The sequence below is a fragment of the Akebia trifoliata genome, chromosome 7, assembly GCF_017979445.1.
Source record: "Akebia trifoliata isolate Shusen 1 chromosome 7, ASM1797944v1, whole genome shotgun sequence".
In the NCBI taxonomy this organism is placed as follows: Eukaryota; Viridiplantae; Streptophyta; class Magnoliopsida; order Ranunculales; family Lardizabalaceae; genus Akebia; species Akebia trifoliata.
Window position 1 is genome coordinate 33,565,959 of NC_141381.1, and position 15,186 is coordinate 33,581,144.

The 15,186-nt window shown below is 35.7% G+C and overlaps 2 protein-coding genes across 2 annotated transcripts; both read right to left on the reverse strand.

The window, feature by feature from the left end:
- Positions 1–14: 14 nt before the first annotated feature.
- AAE17 (acyl-activating enzyme 17) lies at positions 15–9,646 on the reverse strand. The gene is made up of 14 exons (XM_086448782.1): positions 9,143–9,646; positions 7,866–7,995; positions 7,479–7,747; positions 6,529–6,733; positions 5,609–5,649; positions 5,387–5,512; positions 4,294–4,367; positions 3,620–3,840; positions 2,565–2,659; positions 1,908–2,124; positions 934–1,059; positions 752–850; positions 448–660; positions 15–342 (listed from the first exon to the last, which is right to left on the reverse strand). The coding sequence occupies exons 1-14, from the start codon at positions 9,400–9,402 to the stop codon at positions 232–234; spliced, it is 2,187 nt and encodes a 728-aa protein (XP_086304908.1). The 5' UTR covers positions 9,403–9,646; the 3' UTR covers positions 15–231.
- Positions 9,647–10,838: 1,192 nt separating this feature from the next.
- LOC147399285 (calcium sensing receptor, chloroplastic-like) lies at positions 10,839–13,853 on the reverse strand. Its single transcript, XM_086448785.1, has 6 exons — positions 13,520–13,853; positions 13,167–13,412; positions 12,624–12,816; positions 12,025–12,166; positions 11,525–11,656; positions 10,839–11,257 (listed from the first exon to the last, which is right to left on the reverse strand). Exons 1-6 carry the CDS (start codon positions 13,760–13,762, stop codon positions 10,996–10,998), a joined length of 1,218 nt encoding a protein of 405 aa, XP_086304911.1. The 5' UTR covers positions 13,763–13,853; the 3' UTR covers positions 10,839–10,995.
- Positions 13,854–15,186: the final 1,333 nt, after the last annotated feature.

Below are 15,186 nucleotides of genomic sequence, written 5' to 3' on the forward strand. Positions count from 1 at the left end.
AATACACCAACTACAAGGGTATCAGATCCAAATAGCACCACACAAACCAGCCTCTTCCAGATCGATGAATTTGATTACATTATTATCTCAGGTGCACATGCACATGTTCTATGAGACAAGTCGCCTTGTCGGGTGCCATTATTTTTTCTAATTTCAAGTCAACAAGTACTTTGGTTACAGAAAGGCCTTCAAGACTGTCTTCAAAGCTACTAATATGTAAAAGTACTAGTATCATAACTTAGCACCTTGGTTAACTTGAGCTAATTGCTGCCTCAGAACCCTTCTCATGACCTTATTTGACGCTGTCCTTGGAAGAGAAGAAATGGTCACCACATACGAAACCTACACTCAATCAGAATCTAAAGTTACAACTCAGAATACAGAATCTTTTTGGGCATCAAGAGGTTCAGTATAAATGCAACTTCTCTCACAGCAAAAAATCAATACCTTGAACAAAGGATTCAGTTTCTTCTGCAGCAAGGAATTGAATGACATCTTTAATTGATCCAAGTTTGGTGCCAAGTTACTTGATTCCTTGAAAACCACAGCAATAACCAACTGTTCGGGTCCACCACCCGAAGGTGGCACCCCAATGGCCGCTGTTTCAAGGACAGCATCGTCAACTCCATTGCAGATCCGCTCAATCTCAATGGAACTTACCTGCAGGATTAAATAAAATAAATAAAGTTATCTTATCTACGAATGTTTCAAGTACATATAAAAGTAAAATCGTAAAAAAATAAATGCAAACCTTGATACCCCCAAGATTCATGGTATCATCTGCACGACCATGTGCCCGATAGTATCCTCTAGAAGTGCGCTCAAACTCGTCTCCATGCCTCCTGAGAACCTGCATGAGAAAAAGCAAACAAAGGCTAAAGAAAGAAACCTCATTCAGTATAGAGTAGGAAAAAAGATTGCCTTGCATTGTACCTTCCCATTCCAAATGGGCATGCCCCTGAAGTAGATGTTGTAGTGATCAGCATTCAGTAATGTATTTGAAGCTCCAAACATGGTAGGAGCAAGGGCCAGCTCACCGATCCCGGGTAGACCTTCTGGCTGAGAATGAAGAGCAGGCAGTAAATATGTCGAAAATATTTGCAGAACCATTTGTTGCAGACTATTCAACACGGAAAATATATTCTTCAGTACCTAATGCAACCTAACAAAACTTCTCTATTAAATAGAAAATACTGAAGGATATAAATTCAGCTCATATCAACATATTACATTAAACAAAAATCTACTATGAAGAAAAATAAATTAAGATTCATAAATATAGTAATAGCCAGAGCCAGAAAAGTGATGACTCAAGATTTTGTCTCAAAAAGTGTTTCTACAAAGATAACTTAAGGATTCTCGTGAAAACAGTGTTTACAAGTGTCAACATGTACATCATGTTTATATATATTAAATAATGTGCCTAGTTTCATAGGTGAAGTGATTGTTTTCAGATGTTTTTCCACTTACGTAGAAGAAATACCCCATGATTGCCACCATACTCAGGACACCTTTTTGACAAACTGTACCAGTTGTATAAGCAAGATTGAAGCTGAGAATAGGAAAATGGTGATCACATGGAAAATGAATATCAATCAAGTATGGTATAGGCGGAATTGTTCCCGCATATTGGAAATTTTAGTTCATAAAGAATGCCAATGATGAAAGGAGATGAAGAATAGGAGTGGATGATGTTTAGCTCAATCATGAAAGTAGGTGAAATGGCCTCATGCAGTATTTGTTCAATACATCAGTGATAATCCCCAATATGAAAGAGAGTTGCATCTTAGAACCAAATGAATATAGTCTATGTAAGCAAAAGCATGCAACAAATGCAATGTGAACGGGAAAGAGTAGCATACTACACATTTTACACCACATGATGATAAAGGTCAAATGATTCTTACAATTGGATGTCCATCCCTTCCAAGGATAAAGAGGGTGCAACCCATAGCTGGTGTACTGAATGCAGATAACGATTGAACCTGCAGGAGTGACCCAGAAACAAATCCACCACCAATCTCGGTTCCACCACAATACTCAATGACAGGCTTGTAGTGAGCTCTCCCCATCAGCCATAGGTATTCATCAACACTAGATGCCTCACCCGAGGAGCTGAAGCATCTACCAGATTCAATCAAATGGACATAGCATCAATCAATAAATAATTGGAACCAATTACATTGTTCTCATGCATTCCATTTAAAGCATGCACATAAAAAAATTAATGTACACAAGTATATGAGTATTCTTGTATTTTTATATGTATATCAACGCACAAGACATAGAATGGACAAATGAATTCTTGTTTCCAACTCTAACACCTGGGATAAGTCACAGCTGATGCGTACAAATATGTACTTGTATCACCACTAGTGCTTGGATAACAAAGGATGTGATATTACCACATCATTATATCACGAATATACACCATAACTGATTTTATTATATCGTGTGATTTTATAATAAAAACACTTATGGTGTTTATTCATAACATAATGGTGTGGTAATATCATTCCCCATTAACAAAGTAGCAGAAAATTACCACCTAGAACCTGACTTACCGGATTGCAGACCAATCATACCCAACCGTGCAATTTGAATTTTTCCATGCCCGAACAATACTTGGAACCACACCAAGCATCGTAACTTTAGCATCCTAGGCAAATTTCAGGAGGAATTAAAAGAATTTAATTAATTATAGTGTCAGAGATTAAAGCATTTAACATGTTCCTAGAGTTATAAATGAATACGGGTCAAGTTAGCCCGTCAATTTTAAGCATGTGTTTTGGCAATAGTGATATAGAAACAGAAAATTGACATACAAAAGATGTGCATGTTGTGACCATTATAGATGTGTGCTGCCAATTTTTCCTGCTTGAGCTTTAGTCAATATTAGCAAATGTACTCAAATGAGTGGGCATTACGTATAAGTAGCAATTGCATAAACAAAAAAACTTTTTTATGTTACCATCCATTTTAACAAATAAAGATAAAGGTATGTTCATTTATATCCCCAAATCACCTATTTCAATATGATTAACATGGTCTAGGAGACTTGTCTGTCAAAAGATCTCCAAAAACTGTTAAGACTGATTTATCTTCCAATAGCAATTCACCCCATCAAGAAAAAAATATTAATAATACTCAAGTATGGTGATAATGATGATATAACTCAATAACAACTTTCTTTGTGTCTGATTTTGTTTGTGACTCATGGTTTTGAATTTCCATGTTTTAGAGTTTCCTACAAGGCTACAACATATTTCCGAAACATGGACTACAAGGAAATATAAAACAGAAATATATTGGTAAAACCTTTTTGTCAAGTATTGAAGAAATGTACTAACATTTTTCTGAAATTCTTATGTTACCGTCCACAGGCTTCAATTTGATATCGTGTCTCAAGAAAACAGGAAAACAAAGTATGGAAAGACCTATTAAGGGGGGGAAAGAGGTCCTTATGACAGTGAAGGAGTTAGCAGTGGACAAAGCCCCAGGAGCTGATGTGTTTTCTTCAACTTTTTTCAAAAGCTATTGATATAGGAAATGGCTATGAGACATGGACAAATAAAAGACCAGAAATGAGTTTGTCAAAAATATGAAAAGAAGTTGATACCTGTACAAACTTCGCAAATCCAGAACCAAGTGGAGATCCATTATACAGAGCCATGGAAGCCCCATTCAATAGAGAAGCATAAACTAGCCAAGGGCCCATCATCCAGCCAAGATTAGTGGGCCAAGCAACAATATCACCTTTACGAATATCCATGTGGCACCACGCATCAGCAGCAGCCTTTAGAGGAGTCGCATGTGTCCATGGAATTGCTTTTGGTTCTCCTATTATTAATCAATCTGCTTTAGAAATGGTTAAGTACTTTCATTGATCAGTGTGTGGCTGGCTAATGCATTTGCAGCCAATGTTGCAAGAACCTGAAGTTCAGAACCACAGGGTCCATATGGTCAAGGTATAAAATCTCATTCCAGGGCAATGTTTCGGTCAAGACAAAAACCGAAATGGTATCACCCAAAACATTCCATTCAATCTTTTGGGTCAATGTTTAATTCGGTTTTTGGCTAAAACTGGAATGTTCCACCGAAAAACTCTGAACCAGCAGAAAATTCTAAACATGCATATGCAACTGCTGAGTTTTGATAGACAAACATTATCAAAATAAATAAATCAATAACTTTGGACTAATTTCCTAAATTATTATCATAAAACAACTTATATAAAGTATGCAACATAATACTCAAGCTTTGAGAAGTTGATGGTAATTTGTTGTAAATTACCCGTAGTTCCAGATGAGAAAAGAATGTTAGTGAATGCTTCTATGGGTTGTTCAACTTCAGTGAAAACATCTCCCCTGCAATTTTGACATGGAAGATTGGCAATTAGGTTGGCTGCAATTCGATGATGTCAAGGCTAATACTTGCTACTTAGTGAGAAACAGGAATAGCAACAGGATAATCTTTGGCTATAGTATTCTGTTATAATAATCATTCTATTTGATAATAGTTTATTATTTATTCGTTCTCTCCATTGTCTAACTTTGAAAAACTATTAAAACATGTTTGATAACCTTGTCATAAATTTTAGTCAACTAACTGGAGGTGCACTTGGAATATTGTACTCTTGAACCAATTAAGTGAAAAATTGCCCATCATATACTCAACTCATTTATTAGCACCCCAACCTTGAGAGGAGCCAGAATTTATTCATGCAGCCATCCTTCTTTTTATTTATTATTAGTAGATACTTAGTAGCTCTTCTTTTCCGTTATATAAGACAAGGAAGATGAATCCAAGCTTTGGAGAAGTACCAAAATTATAGAAAAATTCATATGAAATTGCTGATAGAAAAGACAACAAGAGACATGGCTTTAGATAAAGCTGAATGGAGGAACGACACTCATTCAGCTGACCCAAATTTTTTGGGATAATGAACTCCTGTTTTAGTTGTGGCCTCATAAAGTAAGTCTCGCATAAAGTAGCATTGTTCTACCTTTGGTTTTGGCACAACGATATATTATATAAAGTTACTGGGTAATTAACCCCCGCAAATGTTTGCAACTAGTTTTTCATGAGTCCTATTTCCTATCTTGATTCTCTTAATTTTTTCATGTCTTATCCTTTAAACAGCAGTCTCTCAAACTGTGTAATCATGCTGTTGAGCGTTAATTGCAAAATAAAGTGTGAAAGCCAAATTGTGTGAGATGATGGATAATTCAAACTGTGTGTAGTCAAGCTGTTGAGTGTTAATAATAAAATAAAGTGTGAAGGAAAAATTATGTAATGCGATGGATAATTCCAAGCAAATAACGTGTGAACATATCCATAGATGCAAATGGAGAAAGAGAAAGCAAACACACATATAAGTGAATACCTAGAATGTTTGACTCTGTCTAGGAAAGCTGACCAAGATATATCACCATCCCGCAATATCATGGAGAAGCTAGAGCTTCTACTAGGAATAACAATTGCCAATGGAGATTCAGCATCAATGACTCTACTGCAATAACCAAGCTATGCTGTGAGATAATTGTCAATCGACAGAAGTAATAACAGAATAATTTTTTGTACACATTAATAAGAATAAGAACATCACCTATACAAGGGTAGATTTTTGTCGCCACGAACAATAAAATCCTAACACAATTTTTTGAAAGAAGGAAATGCTTAGCATCCATGTATTTTACTCTAGAAAAGTATAAATATAATATATAAAAAAAAGTCGGTAAAAGAATGGTAGGATATTCTGAGTCCATAAAAAAAGAGAGAAGCACAAGTGCACGTGAAACTGAATAGTAACCAGTGGGAAAGATGACAAGATCCTAAATCTTATAGTCAAAGAAGGAAAATATTGCTCACTCCAGTCCATAGTACATATATACTTCAACATGCTCAGCATACCTATATCCTAAATCTTATTCTTCATAATCTTCCTAATGCACATCTGAAATCATCCTAGAACTACTCTAGAACATTCTCATGATATTCAAGATTATATACAACTACTATGGTATAGGAAGAATTTCTCTATATATTCAACAATTATCTATCCAGCCCTTTTAGAACTCTCTAGCTTCCTCTTGAATTGGTGCAGGAAAAAATCCCATTTTCGCACCATGAAACTATACTAATAAGCTTTTGAAAAAAACAATCAACAAACCCAACGTAATCACCATCCTATAGTCCAAACAAACATTTATATGTCAATTCAACAAAAACGCATAACGAAAGAGCCAAGTGATAGAAACCTCATCACGTGCCTTGCTGTGCAATAACAATATTGTTAGAAGTAGAACGATAGTTCCACATCACCTATAGGAGCCCAATCCGTGTGGTATATAAGGAGAAGGCAACCCTCACCTTATGACCATGATTTTGAGGTTGAGTTAGGCCCATGGACCTTAATATGACATCAATGAAAACTTCCAAACAGTTTAAGTGATTTCCTTTAGACAAATCCTGGAAAAAACTGGAGAGCGTAAAGTTGTTGAGTATTCCAAGAAAACGAAAACCAACCTGGGTGAATATTGCTTTTGCATTTGATATATTGAGCCTCATTTGTATTTCACAAGGAGCAAAACTATCGGCAATTGACACAACTACGTAACCCGCCACAACAATTGCTAGGTAGATAACCACAGCAGTGACATTCATTGGCATATCTATTGCCACTGCAGATCCTTTGGCCAGGCCAAGTGTTTCAAGTGCATACGCAACTAACCTGCAAATATAATGGCAATAGAATTGCATGTTATAACATATTCAGCATACAGCCATAAAATTGCATTCATAATCATACCTCAGCGGTGGCATTAATCAACATACCAATAAGCTATATATTATGACTCAATTACAATGAGTGCCTGAAAGGAAGCATTAAACAAAATATATTGTTTTCACTGAGCTTTCAAAATTTTTGACAAGGATGAAACCATTTCAAGCTAAAACAATGTGAACAATATACTACTACTGATATACAAGAACCCCACACTTTGTTAGACGACCTCAATTTTTTTCAGGACAAGGCTCATGATGATGATGATGATGAACAATACAATATGTTAGCTATATGGTAGCATAAAAAGTCGTATTTAAAACACTACATTATCAAAGGTGTGTCTCCAAATGCACACACATGTGCAAATATCTGATGAACCACCAATTAAAACATATCAAATATGACGAACCACTGACACTAGAAGTATTAATATAAACCAAAATAAATAAGGACATTTCTAGCCTTAACCCAAGGTTGAGGCTCTCCATTAAAAATAAGGTTGAGATAAGAGGAAAAACACAGATTTTCCTAGAGATTTGTGGCTGTCCTGCTAGGGATTTGTACAACTTTTCTAAGGAATTCCTAACATCTCAACCATCTGTTTGATGGAGAGGCTCAACCCACTAGTGTTTTCCAATAAATAAGTTTAACTGATATAATATGCTTTGTGGATTACAATATAACATACCAAACCTGCTCACGCAGTTCCTTAAGCGTTACATAATTCACGGGCAAATCATCTTCTCCTTCATCCCTCCATATTATCATTATATCATCCATGCCTCTCTTAGAATTCAAACTCAAGCAATTTCCAGCTGAATTCAGAAATGCTCCTGGTAACCATTGACCTCCAGGGTAAGACAAGTAGTCTTCTTGAGAGGAATGCTCACGTAAAATACATGAAGGAGGTACTGAAAATGATATATTCATTTCATCCAGTACCATTTTCCAATAAACCTAATAAAGAAAAATGAGGGGCAAGAAAAAAAAACTGATGTAATGACTTGTCAAATGAAAAGAAAACCAAAATTGGATGTTCAGATGAAAGAAACTCTAAGGTAATTAGTGGTAATACCTCAGGGTTGGAGGTAGAGAACTCCTGAAAATCAAAGAAACTTGATATGGGATCCTTGTATCTAGAGCAGAGGAACTCTCTGCCACGCCTATTTAATATCTGGCCGACATTTGTTGAGTTGGCATTCTCTCTGTGCTTAGATACATCAACGAGTAATAAGAGTTAGAAAAATACGAGGCCAGGATAAAAACAATAGGGAAAGAAAAAAAAAATGCATGAAAAATCAAAACTGATGACATGTTTGATGTAATTAGGAAAAAGTTAACTGCATATAAATTAAATAATAAAAAAATTGAAGTTTATTCATATTTTACATGGGGTAGATTTTGTTCAGTCAGCAAAGAAATTTGTGACAGCTAAGGTGGCAAGGCCACAAGGGTTCACATGTTTTGCAGCCTCATCCTCTCTCTGTGTGTCAACAGCCTAACTATCCACCATGTATAAAAAAGAGGCAAGTTTCTTTTACCTTTGGTTTTCTATGTAAAAAGTTGAAAAAGATATAAATGGCTGCCATTGAAAGGGAGGAAGCGGTATGGGCAAGAGGGTTGTCCACAAGGCAAATTGAGAAGTTGCCTATCATATGGGATATTTTGGATTGGTCACGTCAACACCCATGTAACAAGGTAAACCTCATCTTCACAGAGAAGAAAGCTACATCTACCATGCAGAAATGTTTTTCCCATCATCATTCCAATTTTCAATGACAAATGAAAATGTGCCGTTACAAATGCTTCCACAATTGTATTTATTTTTCTCATATCATGGTTAACAATTCGGCATATGTAAAGAAAAATAATATAACGATACAATACATTATCAAGCTTAATTCAGTTTCATCATTAAAAAGTATATTTTAAAAAAAAAGAGCAGAAATTGATCAAATTAAACATAAAAATAAAAATGATGATTTTAAACCAAAATGAAATATTGAATGCTTCAAAATATATTGGAGTGTTTTCTTCTGTTCGAGACCGTTGCAGCTTTTATACTTAACCGAAACATTGCTTCCAAAAAAAAATATTTAACCTTGATCTCTCCCTATTAAGAAGTTTTTTTTAGTTTTTTAGAAATTTTAAACCTTTGTCATCTTTTCCAGTTACCATTTGATGGTACAATCAGCGATTTGAATGCAGGGAGGCGGAATAGGGATGATGCGGTAACCAATTTAATTATTCCGAAACAAACCATTAAGATCGAAAGAAAAGCTTAAATTAAGATGAGTTTAGCAGAGAAATTTAAACAAATTAGGGATTTTTATGGAGAAACTATTAACATACGGATGGGGGAACCAAGCAGGAGGATCGGAGCCGAAATCCTTGTAGCATCCGTAGTACATCATTTGATGGAATGAGAAAGGAAGATTAGGGTTTAGGAGTCGATTGGAGATGTTCTTCCATGTTTCTGGGGTGGTGCTTCCGTAATTACGGAGGACCTCGGTAAGATCTCTGTGTAGTTCTTCTGCCACAGCGGACGATATCCCAAGTTCTGCAATATCTGAGACCGTTATTTTATCAAGGGATTTGTAAGCAGCCATCATCGATTTACACACACACAGAGAAAGCGTGAGCGAGAGAGAGAGCGCGCGCGCTCTTATAGGCTTACGAACTCTACTGAGAACGCCGCCAAACTCGATCTACAAGCGAAATCTTGTTTCCCGTACAGATCAGATAAAATCGGAAAATGCTGAACTGACTCCTATTTCACACTGCGTTCAACACTTCGCTGACGTGGTAGCGTGCAGCCAACCTTAGTTTTCTTTCTTGTATCTAAAGGAAAGAAATCTATGGTTTTCTGTGCACTACGACGTCGGTGCAGTGTCGAATATAGTCAGCCTATCACAACTCAGACAAATTTCCTCATATGGGAATATTCTACAATTGTAGTGCCTACTATTAACTTGTGCGCTAAGTGCGCACGTTAAGATGCATTAAATACACCAGTGATTTTCCCGGCACTTGCATTTTTATCTTCTGGAAGTCTGACGAGGTCAAAGGAACCTTGTTTTGTGTGAAGTTTGTTACCCGGCATTCCTTACTTGATATCAAGTTTGTTACCCACCTAACTTGAGTGGGGATCACGCCATAAAATCCTAACTGATGCATTTAATTTGTTACCTAACAAACGTTCGAGTGCATCTTAAGTCTTAATCACATCAAATGCCACAAGATGATAAAAGACAAAATTCTAAAAATTTTGAAAAAAAATTAATTTTCACCCTTAAATTTGATAGTACAATAATTTCAATAAAGTTTAAAAAGGATTTTTTTTTTTTTTTTTTTTTAAACCTTTTTTCTTTTGGGTATGAGTTTTTTTATGAAATCTAGAAATTAAAATGTTAGCACTTGATTGAATGTCATTATTCTACACTCCACAAACTTATATGAACCAATTTGAATTGATAGCTTGTGATCTAGCCGAAGAAAGTTAAGAAAACTCGTTATTTATGAAGCCATAGGTTGTATATTCCACGCACATTGATGGATCTTAATAATGATTTTGAGTAGAAATCAAGTAATATAATAACAGGGTACAACAATAAGACTCTTTATACCGATTTCTTTAAAGACAAAGAATACCTATATATGATCCATAAAATGACTCAAACAGGGATGAAAATGTTCAAATGTATGAGGGGAAAGACTAAGAAAAATCAGAGATGAAGGAAATCCAAGGATAGCCTCAACAAGGAATAAATAAAGAAGAGTTGGTTTAGATGGTTTGAGTATGATCAAGGAAGAACAACATCATTGAAGAGCACTTTTGAATGGGTTGAAAGGACGAGAAGATGAAAAATGGTATAGATCGAGGTAATACGAAGAGAAAGACAAGCTCTCAACAAGATAAATCATTATATAGAATTTGATGGAGAAACTGAACTCGGATAGCTGACCCAAAGTAGTTAGGACAAGGCATATAATGATTTTGACAAGACAAAATATGGGTTTGATCACCATACTGTGCATCCAAACAAACTGAGAAATACACTCATGAAATATAGTATAATTAGAAGATCACTTGGTTCATGTTCCACAAAGAATTACAAGAGATGATGGTGAAAAACTCCAATCTATCAAGAGTGCATATTCAGAGCACTATTCTTTTACATAAAAATGAAAGAAAAAAGAAGTAATCATTCAGTGCTTCCAGGAAGAAACTTTTGACTCGATTGAAGTGATTTTGATTTTGAGCCGATGGTACCAAAACGTCTGATGGAAGCAGGAATGACCCGAGATGGTGACACCACCTCTGCAAAAGAAACATTGTAGGAGTCTGTCCCTAATCGACTCTGTAACCATCCCCGGCCTCCAGAAAACCCATCTGCCATGATCCAGCAGTTCTTAAAGCCAAGACTCGTAAGGGCCTTTGCAACTATTTTTGCAGTATCCGAGTACCTGAGTATTTCACAGAGACCAATATTTTTTTCAGGTTTTCTTGACAGAATAAGTTAGAGCAAGAGGTAGTTTACATCTACTCAACAAAGCGGGGGAGAAAAAAGAGTTACAACTTTTTTTTTTTTTTGAAGATTAAAGGGGGGGCCAGAAAACAAAGGACTACAAACGATCATAAGAGTACCCACAGGCATCTTTACAAAGGATCCTCACAACTTTTGAACAGCTACAGATTAAGTTATAATGAGGTAGGGAAGGAGGATAACTCACGAGTCCATGATTACGATGTTGGAACCTTTACTGATCCTCTTGAGATACGAAATCTTCAGAGCAGCAATTTCAGCTTCAACTTTCTTTGTGTTTCTGACAACGTTTCTTATTTTGCTTGGGAGTTCTTCCAAACTGCATTATCAAAAGAAGCAAGGGATAGCTATAATGTCCAAATGGAAACACTTCAATGCCCTCAAATGATATAGAAGTCTGTATCCAGCATCCCATAATGTACTTGTGCATCACATATTCATGGATCCTAATTATTCAGTCACACTGCATACTATTGTAACCAGGCATTTGCCCCCCCCCCCCCCCCCCCTTCTTTTTTTTTTTTAATTTCTGATGAAGCAATTAAAACTGGAAAGTCGATGGTTGGTGGATACTACAAAATGTAGGCCACAAAATCATTGTGGTCTTCAAGGACATGAAAATTCTTGAAAGAACAATAAACATTTACAGTAGAACAAATAGAAGCTGAAGAAAGCAGCACTACTTACGGGATCGAGATCATCTTGTTATTAGCGCTAGAGGGAAGGCGAGGAATACCAGCTTTGCTCTTGTCTTTCTCTGATCGAATATCAATCATGAAGTAATTCTGAGAAGATATCATGTCAAGGGTCTGAGCAGGACTGAGTTCACCTATTGAACATTAAAACAAGAAACATTAGCTTATCCTTGGTAATAATCAACTTTCCACCATATATTAGTTTTTCATATGGAGATCTTATGCAGCATCATTAATATTTTGAAGTTTTTCAAAACAAACATATTTTTTTATGAGCATAATATGTTTCATAAAAGCAGAAAGACAACCAATACAGAACCTACCGAATAAGTCAAGGTGACCTACAATAAGAGCAACAAACTAAAGATCCAACACGACAAAGATCCCACCCCAATGAACCCACAAAGGCTAACCTTAACTAGACTTGTGCATGATCAAATCCCATCTAAATATAAAATCCTCAAAAAATAACTCTATGAACTCCTCACTTTGCTTCACTTAGAATAATGTCCTCGAATGTCCTTTTTTTTTTCCCAACAAATTGCATCCAAGCAAAACATACAATTTCATAAATGACATTATCTAATATACCTTTATAACCACGGAGGCCATAAGATATTGCTGACCAGATTGATGGGAAGAGGAGATATGTGAGGACGATTGCTCCGGCTGTTCCCACAATCACAACTGGTTCTGCCGAGGAGATGGTTTCAACAGTTGATGAAGCAATGGGCTTGGCCTCTTCAATTACTTTAGTAGTCTGTTGTGCTGCATTGACCACTGTCTGTTATAGAAAAAAGCACTATCAAAAGTCAAAAATTCAACTTTTTTCTCCATGGATTGTGAAATGGCAAAGTGGGAAATTCAGTCTAACTAGAAGAAGGCAAATCACACAGTTAACCAGTGCAGAATAGCAGCTAGACTTTGGGTCTATTTCTATGGTGCACTTTAGTAAATTCCAGTGTCAAATGCTAAAGTGCACCAATTTGAGTCACTCACACCCATAACCCCATGAACATCAGCAATCCCAAAAACGCATCTCCAGCGCACATTAGAACAAAATTATAGTGACTAGCTAACATACGCCGCAACACGGTGTAGAAAAGAGTAGAAGAGAAAGGGAGGGAGGGGAACCTTAGCAGCACTGAGAACAGGTTCCGTATCAATTCCTGAGCTTTCAAGGGCTTCTTGGGCCTTCTTCGAAGCTTCAGAAATCGCAGGTAAAGCGATCTTCAGTGCCTGATCTCCTGTCTTCTGTAAAATGGGTAACGAAGCATCAACAACAGGCTTCAGCGCATCAATTACCCCCTGAAGAGCTCGTTGCGAGAAGTCCAAAATACCCGAACCCTTCTCCTGTGCCTGATCAATCGCACTCTCTACCTAATAACCCACAAAACAAACAAACAAAAAAAAACAACAAAAATGGTGGGTAAGAGAGGAAATTAAAAGGAATTGATGTGTAATAAAAAGTATGAATTTTTTTTTACTTGTGTGAGAGATGTAACGATCTGGTCTTTAGAGAAGGAGAAGGCCTTGGCGTCTTCGGGAGCTGTAACGAGAGCAAACAGAGAGAGAGAAGTTGAGGTGGGTAAAGAGAGAGAAATGGGTCTAAATTGCGCTCTAGGCGTAGTGGGTTTAGGAAGAGTAGAAGCTCTGGGTGAGCAGGATAACATGGAATGTGGAGGTGGAGGATTCCTTGCGGTGGCAGTAGTTCGAAAGGCCATCTCCATCACCACCAGAGCAGACTTAGGACTGTGTCAGGACTTAGGAGATGATAGGATCAGAGATTCTTCTTAATCTTAGCCCACAAAATTGGAACTACTATCGAAGAGTGTCCATGGGTACCCATTTAACCGAAATCGAGACCGAATATCCCGATTCCGGATCCATTTTTATTGGAATCCATTAGAGTCAAGTCTAAAATGAAATCGAACCGACAGATATCAGAACCGTTAGGTTCTATCCAGTGGATACTCGCAGGTATCTTAAATTGATTTATTTTGTCATTTCTTTCATACAATAAATAATGTAAGATATTTTTTATTTAAAAAATAAATACATATTATATAAAATTCTTCAATTTTTCGTATAAATTATCGATTGAAACTTAAAATGAATTACTCTTTCAAAAAAAATTACTTTTAATAAAGATAAATTTTTATTTAAAAAAAAATAATTAATTTTTATCTCAAGTATAATAAATTATAACTAAATTAACAATTTTGTTGATAATATGTTAATTTTTTGAAAATGATTTTTTTTCTTTATAATGATTTGAAATATATTTTTTATCTTTGATTCTTGAGCACCGAACCAATGGATCCCCATGATTTTTTGCGGTTCTGGTTCCAAATATTTTAGAACCGGACTCAAAACTGATAAGAACTGAAATCAAACTAATATAATAATTACGATTCTAAGTTCCTTCAGAATCGAATCGGAATTGACCCATTGACACCCCTAGTACTGTTTGCAAACTGAAAAGTAGTACGGTGCGTAATATGCATTTCTCTATGCTTAAAATGGGTCGGATCCTATTTGGATCAAAGTATATCCATATTCAGATCTGGATTTTGTATATGGATCTGAATCCGATTAAATAGAATCATATCCAAATCGTTTCATTTTCACTTAGACCGAACCATTTAACAATTTTATTTTTATTTTTGCTAATTACTACACCATTCTATTTTATCATTATAACCTATTTGTTTTATAAGAATTCATATTGTATTAAAATAGTAGAAAATGATTTCTTGTGATTTGCAGGACAAATGTTTTCTTGTACAATATTATTTTTTGCTTGGTAGGCATAAGAAAATCTCTTGCAAACTCATTTTTCATGCTCGATCTATGATCTATTTTTTGCTATGCAAAAGATATTTAGAATGACTTCTTATTAATGTAAAACGTGAAGAAAACGATATTTAAAAAAACAAACTCTTCTTCAATCTTTTGCCAAAAAATTATGATTTTTGTTCTTGACGATTGAAGGAGATGGAGTCTTGGTATTGATGAGAGTAAAAATATTTATCATGATATTGAAGCCAATGGAATTTTTGAAGAACAAACCAAGGATCTTGGCAAGATGTTGGAGAATCCTCTAAATTACCCAAAGAATTATGATGGTATTAATTTCTATATAAAATTAAAT

Excerpts from the sequence above, each read along its gene's own strand:
- LOC147399285 (XM_086448785.1), bottom strand. The coding sequence starts at position 13,762 with ATGGAGATGGCCTTTCGAACTACTGCCACCGCAAGGAATCCTCCACCT. Across the intron at positions 12,817-13,166 it reads CTGTTCTCAGTGCTGCTAAG|ACAGTGGTCAATGCAGCACA; the intron begins GTTCCCCTCCCT and ends TTTCTATAACAG. Across the intron at positions 12,167-12,623 it reads TGGCCTCCGTGGTTATAAAG|GTGAACTCAGTCCTGCTCAG; the intron begins GTATATTAGATA and ends AATGTTCAATAG.
- AAE17 (XM_086448782.1), bottom strand. The coding sequence starts at position 9,402 with ATGATGGCTGCTTACAAATCCCTTGATAAAATAACGGTCTCAGATATT. Across the intron at positions 6,734-7,478 it reads GAACTGCGTGAGCAGGTTTG|GTTAGTTGCGTATGCACTTG; the intron begins GTATGTTATATT and ends TTATATTTGCAG. Across the intron at positions 343-447 it reads AACTGAATCCTTTGTTCAAG|GTTTCGTATGTGGTGACCAT; the intron begins GTATTGATTTTT and ends GATTGAGTGTAG.